Raw genomic sequence first — 13,812 nt, forward strand, 5'->3', positions numbered from 1 at the left:
ATCTGATATATCCAAATGCCGATAAAAAAATTCCTCACTCTGTGGCCTGCCTAATGACAAGACTCTCAGAATTTAGCCAGGCTGGTCCTGAGGTGGCAGGTGTTTAAACCATCATCAGGTCCTTTCTGGAAGCTTTTCCGACTTGGTAAAACCAGCCACAATTTGTGTCCATTTGTATGGCTTTTGGGACTGTCACCTTGATACCATGGCTATATACATTGGGCTAGAACTTTAGTGAGGGTTATAATAGTGGTAATTATAACCATGACATAGATTTCCATTATATTGCTTATAAGCCATTCTTTTAGATCCCTTAGTATATGTAAGCTAGTATTCAAGAAATTGTCATCATAATGCTAGAGCTGACTTTTAGGGGTCAGTTTACCTTCTGCCTTGAAGGACAGTGATAATTGGATGGCTAGATTTCATTGAAGTATGCCGATTGTAGTTATAATCTTTTCTTTCCTCCAGGGAATGATGCTTCATAACTTGCTGGTCATAACCCCTTGAGGGTCATACTCTGAGGAAGGTTTTCCCTCCTATTCATCACTTTAGATTGAACATACCTGTATAATTCCCTATCACGTCCTTGAAGATACTTAATTTCCCAGTTCCCTCAACTTCCTAGCTTTCTTGTCTGTAGGATAAATCAGTATTTCTGAATTGAGTTCTCTGTGATATGCATAGGGGTTCTGTGATAAATTTTCCATGATAGTGGTATTTCCCCCTGCAGAATATTAAATGTGAAATTATATATATATCATTCAAAATGCTTGTATAGCAGTAGCATTTCAAGATGTGAATATAATTTAATTTCTTCTTTTGCTGCTGCATTTCTCCATCTTCTCTTTTGTTCTCCGCTGGTTATGTGGACTAGCATTTATGTTCTATCAATATGTAGGGTTTAAGTTTAACCACACTAAGACATTAAATACTGTGCCTGTCATATAGCAAGGACTCAATAAATGTGAACTGAATTGCTTTGGACTTAAATAGCCACCCTGATACTATGTTGTATGTATGCCCATCATTTAGTAGACATTCATATTGTTTTGCAGAAATACACATGGCTTGGTAAAAGCTGTTGTGAAGTTAATACAAATGCAAGCAGTCAAAGAAGGAAAAGATGGAGCAAAGGCTGTTAAGGATTTGTATGGTATCAGGTAAGTTTTTTTCCTCCTTTTTTTCACTTCTGTATAACTTCTGAAATGTCGTTCATTGAGTCAGATAATCAGTCATTTATAGGAGAGGAAACTGAGGCCCAAGGAAGTTGAGTGATTTGCTCCCAGTCACATGGGTAGTAATCGCACAGGTAGGATTGGAATGCAGGTTCTCCAACTCTCAAGCCAATGCTATTTTCTTCTGTACCAATCAGGCAGTAAGCAAGCATTGATTAAGTAACTACTGTGGACCAGGCACTATGCACTGGGGATTAAAAAAAAAGAGCAAAAGACAGTCACTGCTCCCCAAAATCCCCCAATCTGTTGAGGGTGCCGACATGAAAACAACTACGTACAAAAAGGCTTTATACAGGAGAAGCTGGAGGTAATCAACAAATTGAAGGCACTAGCATCAAGGGGGAAATCAGGAAAGGCTTTTTATAAATGGGATTTTAGCTGGGACTTGAAGTAAACTAGGGAAACCTCCCTCAAGAAAGCCTATAAAATCTATGATCAAAGTTTTGGAGCAGCTATATGGTATGGTGGGTAGAGTGTGTGGCCTGAAGGTAGGAAGACCTGAATTCAGATACAGCCGCAGACTCTAGCTGTGTGATCCTGGGCAAGTCACTTAACCCTATTTTCCTGTTTCCTCATCTGTAAAATGAGCTGGAGAAGGAAATGGCAAACCACTCCAGTGTCTTTGCCAAGAAAACCCAAAATAGGGTCATGAAGAGTTGGGCATGTTTGAAATATGACTGAACAGCATCAAAGTTTAAGTTCACATCCTTTTTCTTAACTATCAGTAAACCATAGAAGTAGGGGAAGTGAAATATTTCATCAGTATTTGCATTATTAGGTAGTTTGGTTACTTGTTTCTGGAAAGTGCACTTTAACAAGGAGTTCTTTGGATGTTTTAAGATTCTGCTTAGTAACCCAGAGTGATAGCTCTGTGTCTGAGGTTAAAGAGTCTCTTCCTTTTTGGTAGGTTTAAGAGACTTTGGGCTTATAAAGGGGAGAGCCAGTTATGCAGTGTTGAGCCATGGCTGATTTTATGTGTGTGTTCTATGGAAATAGGAGCTGGTAGTCTAAATCAGAGGTGTCAGACATGTGACCCACAACACTCCCCCAGGGGTGGGGAAACTGCAGCCTTGAGGCCACATGTGGCCCTCTAGGTCCTTTGATTGAATCCAAACTTCACAGAACAAATCCCCTTAATATTGAATCCAAACTTCACAGAACAAATCCCCTTAATAAAAGGATTTGTTCTGTAAAACTTTGACTCAGTCAGAAGGCTGCACCCAAGGACCTAGAAGGCCACATATGGCCTTCAGGCTGTAGGTTTCCCACCCTTGGACCATACTGAAGTATAATTGGGAAATAAGTAACAAAATGTAAAAACAATAAAACATAGTGTTGATATGTGGTTTTCTAAGTCAGTTTGCGACGTGCAGAGATCCTCAGTTATGGTTTATTGGCCCCTGTCTATATTTGAGTTTGATACCAGTAGTCCAAATGAAGGTAACATTTACTATCTTGCAGCATGTTATTATCCCAAGGTGTCTTCAAAACTAAAAAGTGAGATCAAGGCTTAAAGCAGGAGGAATTTTATATTAGTCATAGCTTCCTGACTGTGAGATTAAATAAGTTTTGGTGTGCCCAGCTTATTGACAGCAGTTAAGAATACTGATTTTTTTTTATGTTTCATAGACTTTAGATTTAGATAGGAAGTTTTAGTCTCTCCTCATTTCATTTTATTTTGTTTTTTGAGACTGAGTTCTCCCTATCTTACCCAGGTTGGAAGTGCAGAGGCCACTCACAGGGTCAACCCCACTGCTGATGGGGAAAACACAGAAGCTTTGACCCATTATGTTTCTAACTAGTCCAGTTTCCCCTTCTTTGGCAGCCTGTTTCACACCCCTCTCACCTCCATTCTCCCTTGGCAGCTCACAATATTGGTGCCAGATTTAGTGTGGACATAGGATTGGCTTCAGCTCATAACTTCTCAATTTAAACAGTCCACCAGCCTTAACCTCTTTGAGCAGCAAGGATTATAGGTGTGTGCCACAGTGTCTAGGAAGCATTCTAATTTTAAAGATAAAGAAACGGAGGCCCAGAGAGAGTAAGAGGTTTGACAGAGGTTGCACTCTGGGTTCACCGTCTTCCCCCCTCCCCCAATGATTTTTTTTTATGCTGTATAGTCCATAGAGTGTAGCAGATAATGTGGTAGGAGAGCAGGCTGATCTAAAAGAGAAAAATATAATAAAAAACATCCTGATGGGCTGGGAAATTTTTTCTGCTTATAAAACTGGACTTCATTACAGACTGAGAGGTCGTCACTGAGAAGTGAGACCCCATTTAGTGACCAGTGGGACTCTGTAGTTGCCTTGTAACCAATATGTGTTGCCATAGGAACTCTGCCCAGTGGAGCATCCAGAATGTGCCGTCCTTCAAAGAAGGGAGAGAGTGAGAGAATGAGAACGTGATATGATAAAAAGGGCTTTGCTTCATGTTTGCAAAAGACAACTGAACTAGGCTGAAGTGATACAACAGAGGGAGTAAATTCAGTGCTTTTGAGCTTCTGCTGAGGATTCAGGCACCTTAGTTCTCAGCATATCTTGTGTTTCCAGCTGTAGATTCCCCACAGCTGATAGTGATTAAGTATAAGCATGAGGATTTCTATTAAATAAAATCATTAAGGGTGCTTTCTTTTTATAATAAGGAAACACTATCTTCATATATTATTGCCTAGCTCTCCTTTTAATTAGAGTTGTATATAATTCCCACTTTCAGAAGCATGGTCACTTTCCAAATGGCAGAGTACCTCTGACTTTTTGGAATGAGAAATAAAATTGATAATGATTCATTTGGAAAAGCTTGGGAAACATGCAAAGTTTAGTTTCCAATAGTGATAAATATGGCTCTTTTTTAGTGTGTGTTGGTTCATGGATTGGTTTATTTCAGGTTACCAAGGGTTTACATTGTAAATCATCTTGGCTTTAATAAAACTCCTAAGGGGGATAAATGAGTAGATCTTAATGTCTTTTGACTCGTGGATTTTTATAAAATCTTCTTTCCAAAAATCATCCAAGTTAGTTAATAGGCCGAGACTTATATTGAGAATAATTTGATTTTATTAATGGTCCTTTCTGTTGGGGTTTTTTGGTTCAGAGCAAATGGGCATTTTAACTAATCGGAAAATAGCTTAAGGGCATTTTCATGATTGGATCTTTGTTTATTTGAGAAAAAGTTATATTGAATCCATTCTCATTTTATATAAAATATACAACTCTCCCTTATAACATTGGCTGTTCCTGAAATGTTTTTATTTAGTCATTTCAGTGATGTCCAACTCTTCTGGATCCCAGTTGGAGTTTTCTTGGCAAAGATACTGGAGTGGTTTGCCATTTCCTTCTCCAGCTCATTTGACAAATGAGGAAACTTATGCCATTAGGGTTAAGTGACTTGCCTAGGGTCACACAGCTAGTAAGTGTTTGAGGCCAGATTTGAATTCAGGAAGATGAGTCTTCCCTGATTCCAGGCCCAGCACTCTATCCACTGCACCACCTGGCTGCCCTGATGGCAAGAACCTATGCCCTATTCCATACACTTAGTCTACTACCACTTTGCTGAGAATTCGGATGCATGCTTCACCATCAGTTTTCTGAAATCTCTTTTGGTGAGTGCACTGAGCAGGGTTATGAAGACTTTCAGTGTTGGTTTACTTTATATCATTGTTGTCATTGTTAAATTGGGTTTACTTACTTCATTTTATATTGGTTCTTTCAAGATTTCCCAGGTTTCTTTGAATCTTTCTATTTATGGTGCAACAGTATACCTTTGTATTCATATACCAGTTTGTTCACTCCTTAGCTAGCAGTGGATTCCCACTTTTGTTTTAGTCCTTAGGTACTATCCTTGGGAAATATGCCTAGTAGTGCTATTTCTGGGGTCAAAGGTTATGTATAATTTAGTGACTTTTCTATTATAATTTCAAATTGTTTTTCAGGCCAAGTCAGGTCAAGTCAACATACATTTATTAGGTGCCTCTGTCATAGTACACAATGCTAAGTACTGGGGATACAGAGAAAGACCAAAAAAAAAAGTTTCCTCTCTCAAGATGCTCCCAGCCATTGGGAACCATCATACAGACAACTAGGAACAAATAAGATACACACAGGACAAATTGGAGATAATCTGAGAGAGAAGATGTCAGCATTAGCAGGATTCTTTGCAGGAGGTGGGATATTAGCTGGATCTTGAAGGAAACCAGGAGACTAAGAAGAAAAAGAATGAAAGTCTAGTTATGGGGGACAAAGAGCCATCGAAAATGCATGGACTAACCAGGTGGAGTGTTCTGTTCAGGGAACATCAAAGAGGCTAGTGCCTCACATAGTATATGGATGGGAGCAGATTATAAGAAGATAGGAAAGGTAAGAAGAGGGCTGGTTGTGAAGGGCTTTAAAAGCCCCACAACAGATTTTATATTTTATGGTTGAGGGAGTAGGGAGCCCCTGAATTGATGTATAACATGGTTATGCCTGTCCATTAGGAAGATCTCTTTGGCAGCTGAGATGAAGGAAAGAAAGAAACAAGACATATTAAGTAGAGGATGACTGAAGTGGGGAGAGATTGGAAGCAAAGAGACCAACCAGAAGGCTATTGCAGTAGTCCAAGGAAGAGGTGATGAAAGCCTGAACCACTGTATGGTAATGTCAGGAGGGGCAGCTAGGTGGTGCAATGGGTAGAGTGCTAAGCCTGGAGTCAGGAAGGTAGTCTTCCTGAGTTCAAATCTGGCCTCAGATATTTACCAGCTATGTGACCCTGGGCAGGTCACCTGTTTGCCTTCTTAAGATGAGCTGGAGAAGGAAATGGCAAACCACTTCAGTTTCTTTGCCAAGAAAACCCTAAATTGGATCTTGAAGAGTTGAACATGACTGAACACTACTGAACAACAGTAATGTCAGGAGAGGACAAGCTATATGGAAAAGAGGTTACAAAGAAAGAATGGATGGGACTTGGCAGTTGATTGGATATCGGGGGTGAGAGAATGAAAAGACAAGGATGACAATTAGATTGTAAGCCTGGGTCACTGGGATAATGGTGGTGCCCTCCACAGTAATAGGAAAGTTAGGAAGAAAAAAGGGTTTGAGGTTAAAAATAATGAGTTTAGTTTTGAACATAGGAGTTTAAAATTAGTTTATGGGACATCCAGTTTGACATGTCCAATAGGCAGTTTTAGATGGGAGAATGGAAGTCAGAGCTCGATAAACATACTGAGAATTATCAGGGTCAAGATGATAATTAAATCTAGAGGAACTGATGAGATCATTAAGCAAAATAGTGTAGAGGGAGAAGAGAAAGGGCCCATTACAGAGCCTTAGAGGATACCTGTGGCTAGTGGGTTCAACTTGGATGAAGATTTAGGAGTGGTCAGATAGGTAAGAGGAGAACCAAGGGTGAATGAACAATGTTGAAAAAACCTAGAAGGAAGAGAGTATCAAGGAGAAGAAGATGGTCAACCATGTCAGAAGCTACAGACAGGTTAAGAAGAATGAGAATTGAGAAAAACCATTAGATTTTGCAATTAAGATATCATTAGTGACTTTGGAGATAGTAATTTCAGTTGAATAATGAGATTGGAAACCAGAATGTAGAGAGTTAAGAGCATAGGAAGTTGCAGCACTGATTGTAGTGGGCCTTTTCAAGGAGTTTAGTCATGAAAGGGAGGAGAGATATAGATCAATAGTTAGTGGGATGGTTTGGATCAAGTGATGGTATTTTGAGAATGGAGAAGACAGGGTAATATTGGCTGACAGTGTAGAAGAATCCAGTAGACTGGAAGAGATTGATGATAAGTGAGGGAATGGGGATGTAAGAAGCAGTCTGGTGAAGAAGATGGGATGGATAGGATGGGATTCACTTTTGCATGTAGAATACCATTTCATGTGAGATGGAAAGCATCTGGGTTATGTGAGATGGGAGGGGAGGAGTTCATAGCTTTACCAAGGTTCGTTGGTATGCCTATTTTGCCATTGCCCCTCCAGCACTTAGCGAGTGCTTAAGAAATATTTATTTCACTTGTGTTTTGTTCCATGATAATTTTTCTAGTTGTACATGTAAATATGAAACCTGCAGTCATTTGGAATATGAAGAAATTTCTCTTGATGTATAAATACAACCAATTTTTTTTGTGAAGACAAAATATAAATCAAAACCAACAGAAACAAGCAGTGATTACTTAATATAGAATGAATAAGTCAGATCAGATTTGAATTGGTACATATCAAATCTTGATGCCTGATGTTATCATGCTCACAGATGACTTGCATAGTCTCTTTTTTTGCAGCATATGAATGTAAAGTAGGTAAAGTTGAACAGTTGAGTGAAATTTAAATGGACCACAGTATCTACTGTATTTCTTCTTTTTAAGATTTACAATGTAATTTAGTTCCTAAAAATCCTCTAACTTTTTGAGCATTGAAATAACTTGTGAGCAATTACAGACAATTGTTTGAAATGTTTCTTACATTTAAATCAAGTTCTTTTACACTAAAAAAAAGTAAAATAGCATTCTTTTGTGGTAGATAAATATATAACTTTCTTGAAGAAAAAATCCATCGGAGCACTTGAAATTAGTATAAACAAAAATAATGATTTTTTATTAGTGGAAAGATAAGACAATGAAATATCCAAATCCAGAAAATATAATGACATAGTATTTACCATTGACATTCCCAAGTACTGTTATTGATGGAGAGAAAGACCTTTCTTTTTACTCCGACTGCTTTATTTGAAGAGAGTATGGAACTTAACAAATTGAAAGGATATCTTGACAGTGTATTTTAGAATGTAGGGTATTTCAAAAGCCTTACTGCAGTTTAAAGCTTTAATATCTTAAAACTGTACTGAGTCTTTTGTTTTGCTCTATTTTTTCTCAAAATGAGAAGTTCTGTAGAGAAAAGAAAATGTGATTAGTAAGCAAAAGCTGCCTTTAGAAAATCTGTGATGTCATAAGGATTTATGTGTCATTTAGGGTCACTTACAGGATTCCTAATTTTAAGAGGTCTATTCAGTGGGAAAACCATTGATGCTACTTGCATGTATTAATATGGAACAAATAATATTTGGCAAATCAGAGCAGACAGCTATGAATGCCTTCATTTACTGATGCAGTAATATTTTTGGGAAACTAAAATTTTCCAGTTTTGTACTGCATTGTGGATAAAACTATAGATATAGATATTGATTTGATTTCACATGTGCAAGTGGTTGAAATTGAGGTTCAGGAAGATTGATTGTTTTGGTAACCTCTTGATGGCAATGCTGCTTCAAGATAAACTTTAAATATAACTGTTGCATTTTAAAAATTAAAATTACATAAAGTAGATAAATTGTATTGAACTCTATACTGGTGGAACTCAGCTGATATCAGGATGAGACACAGATCTACAAGCACTAGTTAAAAATGTGACCCCTTGTGGGTTTTTTTTTTAACCTGTTGCATGTTTTATTTATAGTCAGTCAGTTGTATTAAGAAATATGAGTGTAGAGCTACGTGGTCAAATAAGAGTAATCAGCTTTTAAAACATCGGTGCATTAAAAGGAAGGTTCTAGAGAAGGAATTCCCATTTTTATTAGTGGTCATAATAAAGACAAAGCAAATTTATTTTGTAACAAAAATTTTCTCTTAAAATATGTCTATTTAGTGGTTATGTTTGAAAAAACTGAATATTGTAAATTAATGCAAGGTCATTTCTTGACCCAAAAAGGTAAGGTTATTGAATTTATAAAAATTTTAATTATCTATAATAAATTTACAGAATAATATTTTTATGATTCTGACTTTTAAAAATCTGCAAGAGGCAGCTAGGTAGTGCATTCAATAGAGCACCGGCCCTGGAGTCAGGATGACCTAAGTTCAAATGCGGCCTCAGACAGATAACATTCACTAGCTGTGTGACTCTGGGCAAAACAAAACAAATCTCATTGCAAAAAATTAAAGACTTACTTATTTACTCAGTTGTCTACTGAAATAGTTCTCACTTTAGTTTAAGAACTTTGATATCTCTGAATATGAAAGGATAAGAATCCTGCTTACTATTGGTAAATATGACACATTTCTTTGTACTCCATATGAACAAAACTGAATGACAGACTTTTCTTGTGAAGGTATATTGAAATAAGTATCTTAACCTAAAAAACCCCCAACACTTTACTTTTGGCTAAAGGTGACTAAAGAATTGTCTGGTTTATCAAACAAAATGATAAAAATGTTTGTTTATTTTTTTGTAACATGTTATTTCTGTAGATTTTTTTGCTCTTATGAACAGAAAACATTGATCTCATTGTTAAAAATATTATATTCATATGTCTTTCTATGCTAATTAGTATCCATCATTTTTACTTCAATGAAGTAATGAAAAGAAAAGTAAGCAGAACCAGGAAAATGAATATAATATAAGTGGAAAGAACAACCACAATAAGATAATCAAAACTGAATGCTGTAATAAAATTTGTAATGACTCAGCTTGGCTCCAGAGAAGAGATGGGAGATGACATTGCTCCCTGCTCCTTTGCAGAAGTTGAGGCACATGATGTTATGCTGCATATCATAGCAATTTTTTTCTGTTATGTACCTTAGTTTTGCAAAACTTTAATTTTTATTTTTCCTTTTTTCATACCTTATTATAAATGGTGTTCTCTGAATTGAGGTGGGGGAAGGGATACATTTGAAAATGTAGGTGATGTGAAAATGAGATATTAACAAATTTAGTTTAAAAAGAACGATAAAAAGAATAATGAATAACAATATCTTCAGTGATGTCATATTTTAAGAAACTTTGTACCCCCCAAACAAGTCCATCCAACCCATCAGTAGTATTCTGGTGATTATTTTAGGTTACATATATGTTCAGAAATAAATACTTTCTGTTGTTGCATATGTTTAAGATTTCTGCTATAAAAAATAAAAAAAGTAAGTTATTTGTATAGGTTATTTTATGGAAAATGTGTGCATGTGATGTTTTTTTTTAAAGGATATGTGTAAGGTGATGCTGCATAAAGTCTGAAAAACCACTGCATTATGGGACTTAGAATCAATTACAGCAGTCAGCATAACCTCTGTAATGTTTATGAAGTGCCCTTAGGTGTGAGCAAGGCTTTTGTACTAGGCATTGTAAATCAGTGGAGTGTAATCGAGGGTATTAGAGCCTTCAAGGGGGAGTGCTGATGGTGGAAGCGCTGGGGAGGTGAGTCTGAAGAGTGGCTCCCCTCAGGAGAGCTGCAATTATGGGACTCAACCACTGAAATGTCGTGCTGGTTTATAGCCCTTTTGCTTGTGTGTTGGGGTGACAGTTATCATCAAGCTTTGGAGAGGCAACTGATGAGCCGTATATTAAAGCATAAAAGGATATGAAAATCTTAAAACTCCATTGAGACATGTGCTCTGGTCATACTTGAGGATTCATTTAAAGCAAGGCTCCATTATTATGAATAATTGTGTTTTCCAGGCATTGAATAGGCTTTGGTACTTTTAGTGTTGAATATCAGTGAATGTTAATGTGCTATATGTTTGTCATGCTAGGAAGGCCTTATTAATTCACAGACCTCCAAATTCAGAATAATCAGTAATTCTTAAGAAGTTATGTAGTATTCCCTACCTTCACAGATAGTGCAAATTAATAATGTAAACATGGTTGTGAGGCAGTGTTCAAAAATAATTTTTGTGTAGAAATACCGTCTTGAAAAGGTACTAATTACAGTTAGCATACTTCATATCCTTGTAGATATCTGAAGTAGGGTAGTATTAACCATAATCTGTGATTGACACTTTTTACTTTTTCAGACTGTGTTTTTCTTTAGTTGGCTTGAATTAAGTGAGAGTTTACTAATTGCATTATTACCTTTTATTGGATTTCTTTAAATCAAAGTTTATAGCACTAGCTTTTAGCTAAATAATTAAAAATCAAAATCTCACATGGTACAGTGGAGCAAGCAGTAGGGGGTGCCTGTAAGTTTTTTTTATTGATGACAAGACAGAATAACCTGAATGAATTTCCTAATGTATATGCAGGGAGGCTGGCAACAAGCATTTATTAAGTTGTGTCACTACTGTGCTAAATACCAGGGAAGCAAATTTAAGTAAAAAGATAGATCCTGCCTTTAAGAAGTTTATATTCCAATGGAGGCAGATAATTTATAAAAGAGAGCTGAAAAGGATGGGGGGAGGGAACAGGAAACCAAAGTACCTGTTCAAGAAATACAGTTACAGAATTTGCAAAATCAGAAGCACAGCTGAGCCCTTCCCAAAATAGAGGCCCCTGGAGCAACTTCTTAATGGGGTAAAGGGGCTGCATGGGGAGGGATGTTATTGGATTAAGGACGCCCCAAGCTCTGAGGGAGGTTCCTGGGGAGACAGAAACTAAGGAATGTTGTGGAAATCTGCAAAAGTTTGTAAATTTTGATAAGTTTCCCCTCAGGGATACTGCCAACATTTTTGCCCGCCATTTTATCATATGCTTTAGTTTTTGTTTTTTCTTTTTATTCATATTATAGTAAACCTTCTGTCGTCTATTTATGAATGAGTTCATGAACAGTAACTTACCTGTTCCAGAATTTATGCGTCTCTGTTCACTTAGTCATTGTTTGTGATACTGGATTGGTTTGATTTAGAGATAGAAAAATACTTTCTTTTAATGCATATTCTTGTGATACTGTTCTTTGAAGTTAACAGCTAAACTAATAGGAGTGCTTATGCAGTGTTTAAGAGATATAATACATAGAAATTACTTGAATGCAGAACTAATGTTAGACGTTTAAATACCCAGAGGATAGAGAATTCTGAAGATGACTTTTTAACAGCATTATTGAACTCAAGTACTTTATTCACCATCTATTTTTTTTTTATTATATGCCTTTTAAAGCAAATTCAGTTGTAGCTTATAGTGTCCTAAAAGTCTTGGTGCAGTTTGAAACTTTAGTAACTTAAGTGAGCTGTTAAAATAATGTAAGATTTAATAGCTTAAAACTGCACTAAGACTTTTGGAATATCTGGTGTAACATAGTAAATCAGCAAGTATTAAAGGGCCCACTTTGTACCAGAGACTGTTTTAGACCTTGGGTAGTACAATGAATGAAATAATCCCAACTCAAAAGGAGTTTACATTCTAATGGCAAATATAACATACATAAAACATAACAGTGAAAATATAAAATTAATGAATAGACTTTTGTACAAAGAAGTTAAATATTGCTTAGTTTGTGAAGGAGGATACTAGCATTTGGGGTGATCAGAAAAGGCTTCAGGAAGAAGATGGTGCTTGAACTGTTTTAAATGGAAAAAAACCCCCTAAAAGGTAGAGTTAAGGAAAGAAATGAATTCCAGGAGGGTTAGCAAAGTCAGGGAAGTAGAGGATGGAATGTGTGCTGTGTGAGGAACAAAGGGAAGGCTGATTAGCCGGATTGAAGTTTGGGAGGGGCTGTAATATGAAAAGAGGCTGGGAGAACAGGTTGGAGCCAGGTTGTAAAAGGCTTTAAAAAGTAAATAAAATATCTTATGTTTTATCCTAGAGACAATAGGAAGGAAGCCACTGGAGTTGGTTGAGTTATATGGTTAGATCTTCATGTGAGGAAATATCTAAGATGCCCTGGAGTGGTGAGAGATCGGAGGTAGACAGACCAATGAGGAGGTTATTGCAAAAGTCCAGTTTCGAGGTTCTGGACTAAGGTGGTAGCTGTGTAAATGGAAAGAAAGGATGAGAGAGATGGTATGGAGGAAGAAGTGGAAAGAGTTTGGTAACTAATTGGATAACTGGGGAAAGTGGGGGAGAGAGAGGAGTCAAAGACAAATCTAACTCACACTATAGGGGAAACAGTTGAATGATGGCAGATATAGAATGATAAAGAGGGATCGATTTCTCCTATTTGAGTATAGACCCTTCCCACCACAACTCTTTTGAAGCAATCAGATTAGGACCACACTGTCTGATTTCCCTATCACAAAGTGTTAACACAAGAGTTTCAAAAATAATAAGGCATATTCAGTTGCAGTTATCTCTTTAAAAATATAAGAGCAAGGTTTTTTTGTATCTGAATAAAATTAAAATTATCTTTAAATATTTATTTAATTTTAAACTTTTTTCCTGTTGGGTTTATAATGTACCATCATATGTTTGTTCAGGAGCATATGCATGTAATTTGCAAATATGTACAAGTATGTATGTGTGTGTGTGTGTGTGTGTGTGTGTGTGTAAAAGCTGGGGGTACATGTCCCCCAGATTTTTACTGATAGAGGTGCACAGTAAAAAAATCTCTATAGGTAAAACATCTTGTCCTCTCCAAGCTTTTTTCTCTCTCCTTCCTGGTTTTGGTTCCTTCCATGATGGTGAAATATCCTTGTCCCCAGGCACCAACCTCCTGGGGAATAAAGTCCACAAGTAGTTTTGTGTTAACAGTGCCCCATATGGAGAAGTGTAGGCTTGAGTGCCTTCTGTGTGCCAGGCACTGTGGTAAGTGCTGAGGCTGCCAAAAGACATAAAAAACAGTACTTTGCTCTCAAGGAGCTTACTATCTAATGGGGAGACAACAAACAGATATGCACAAACAAGCTATTTATAGGAAAAATAGGAAATACTTAAGAGGGAAGCCTTCCTGT

General features: G+C 36.9%; 1 protein-coding gene across 3 annotated transcripts in view; it reads left to right on the top strand.

Moving 5' to 3' along the window:
- Positions 1–13,812, top strand: part of FOCAD (focadhesin) — a 381,816-nt gene that overhangs the window by 45,110 nt on the left and 322,894 nt on the right. For all 3 annotated transcript variants that reach the window (XM_078153058.1, XM_020973967.2, XM_020973969.1), the window contains exon 5: positions 1,059–1,163. In XM_078153058.1, coding sequence (XP_078009184.1) covers positions 1,059–1,163 — 105 coding nt within the window. The remainder of the gene's footprint in view (positions 1–1,058; positions 1,164–13,812) is intronic.

Source organism: Phascolarctos cinereus, unplaced genomic scaffold (assembly GCF_003287225.1).
Source record: "Phascolarctos cinereus isolate Bilbo 61053 unplaced genomic scaffold, phaCin_HiC Scaffold_4;HRSCAF=312, whole genome shotgun sequence".
In the NCBI taxonomy this organism is placed as follows: Eukaryota; Metazoa; Chordata; class Mammalia; order Diprotodontia; family Phascolarctidae; genus Phascolarctos; species Phascolarctos cinereus.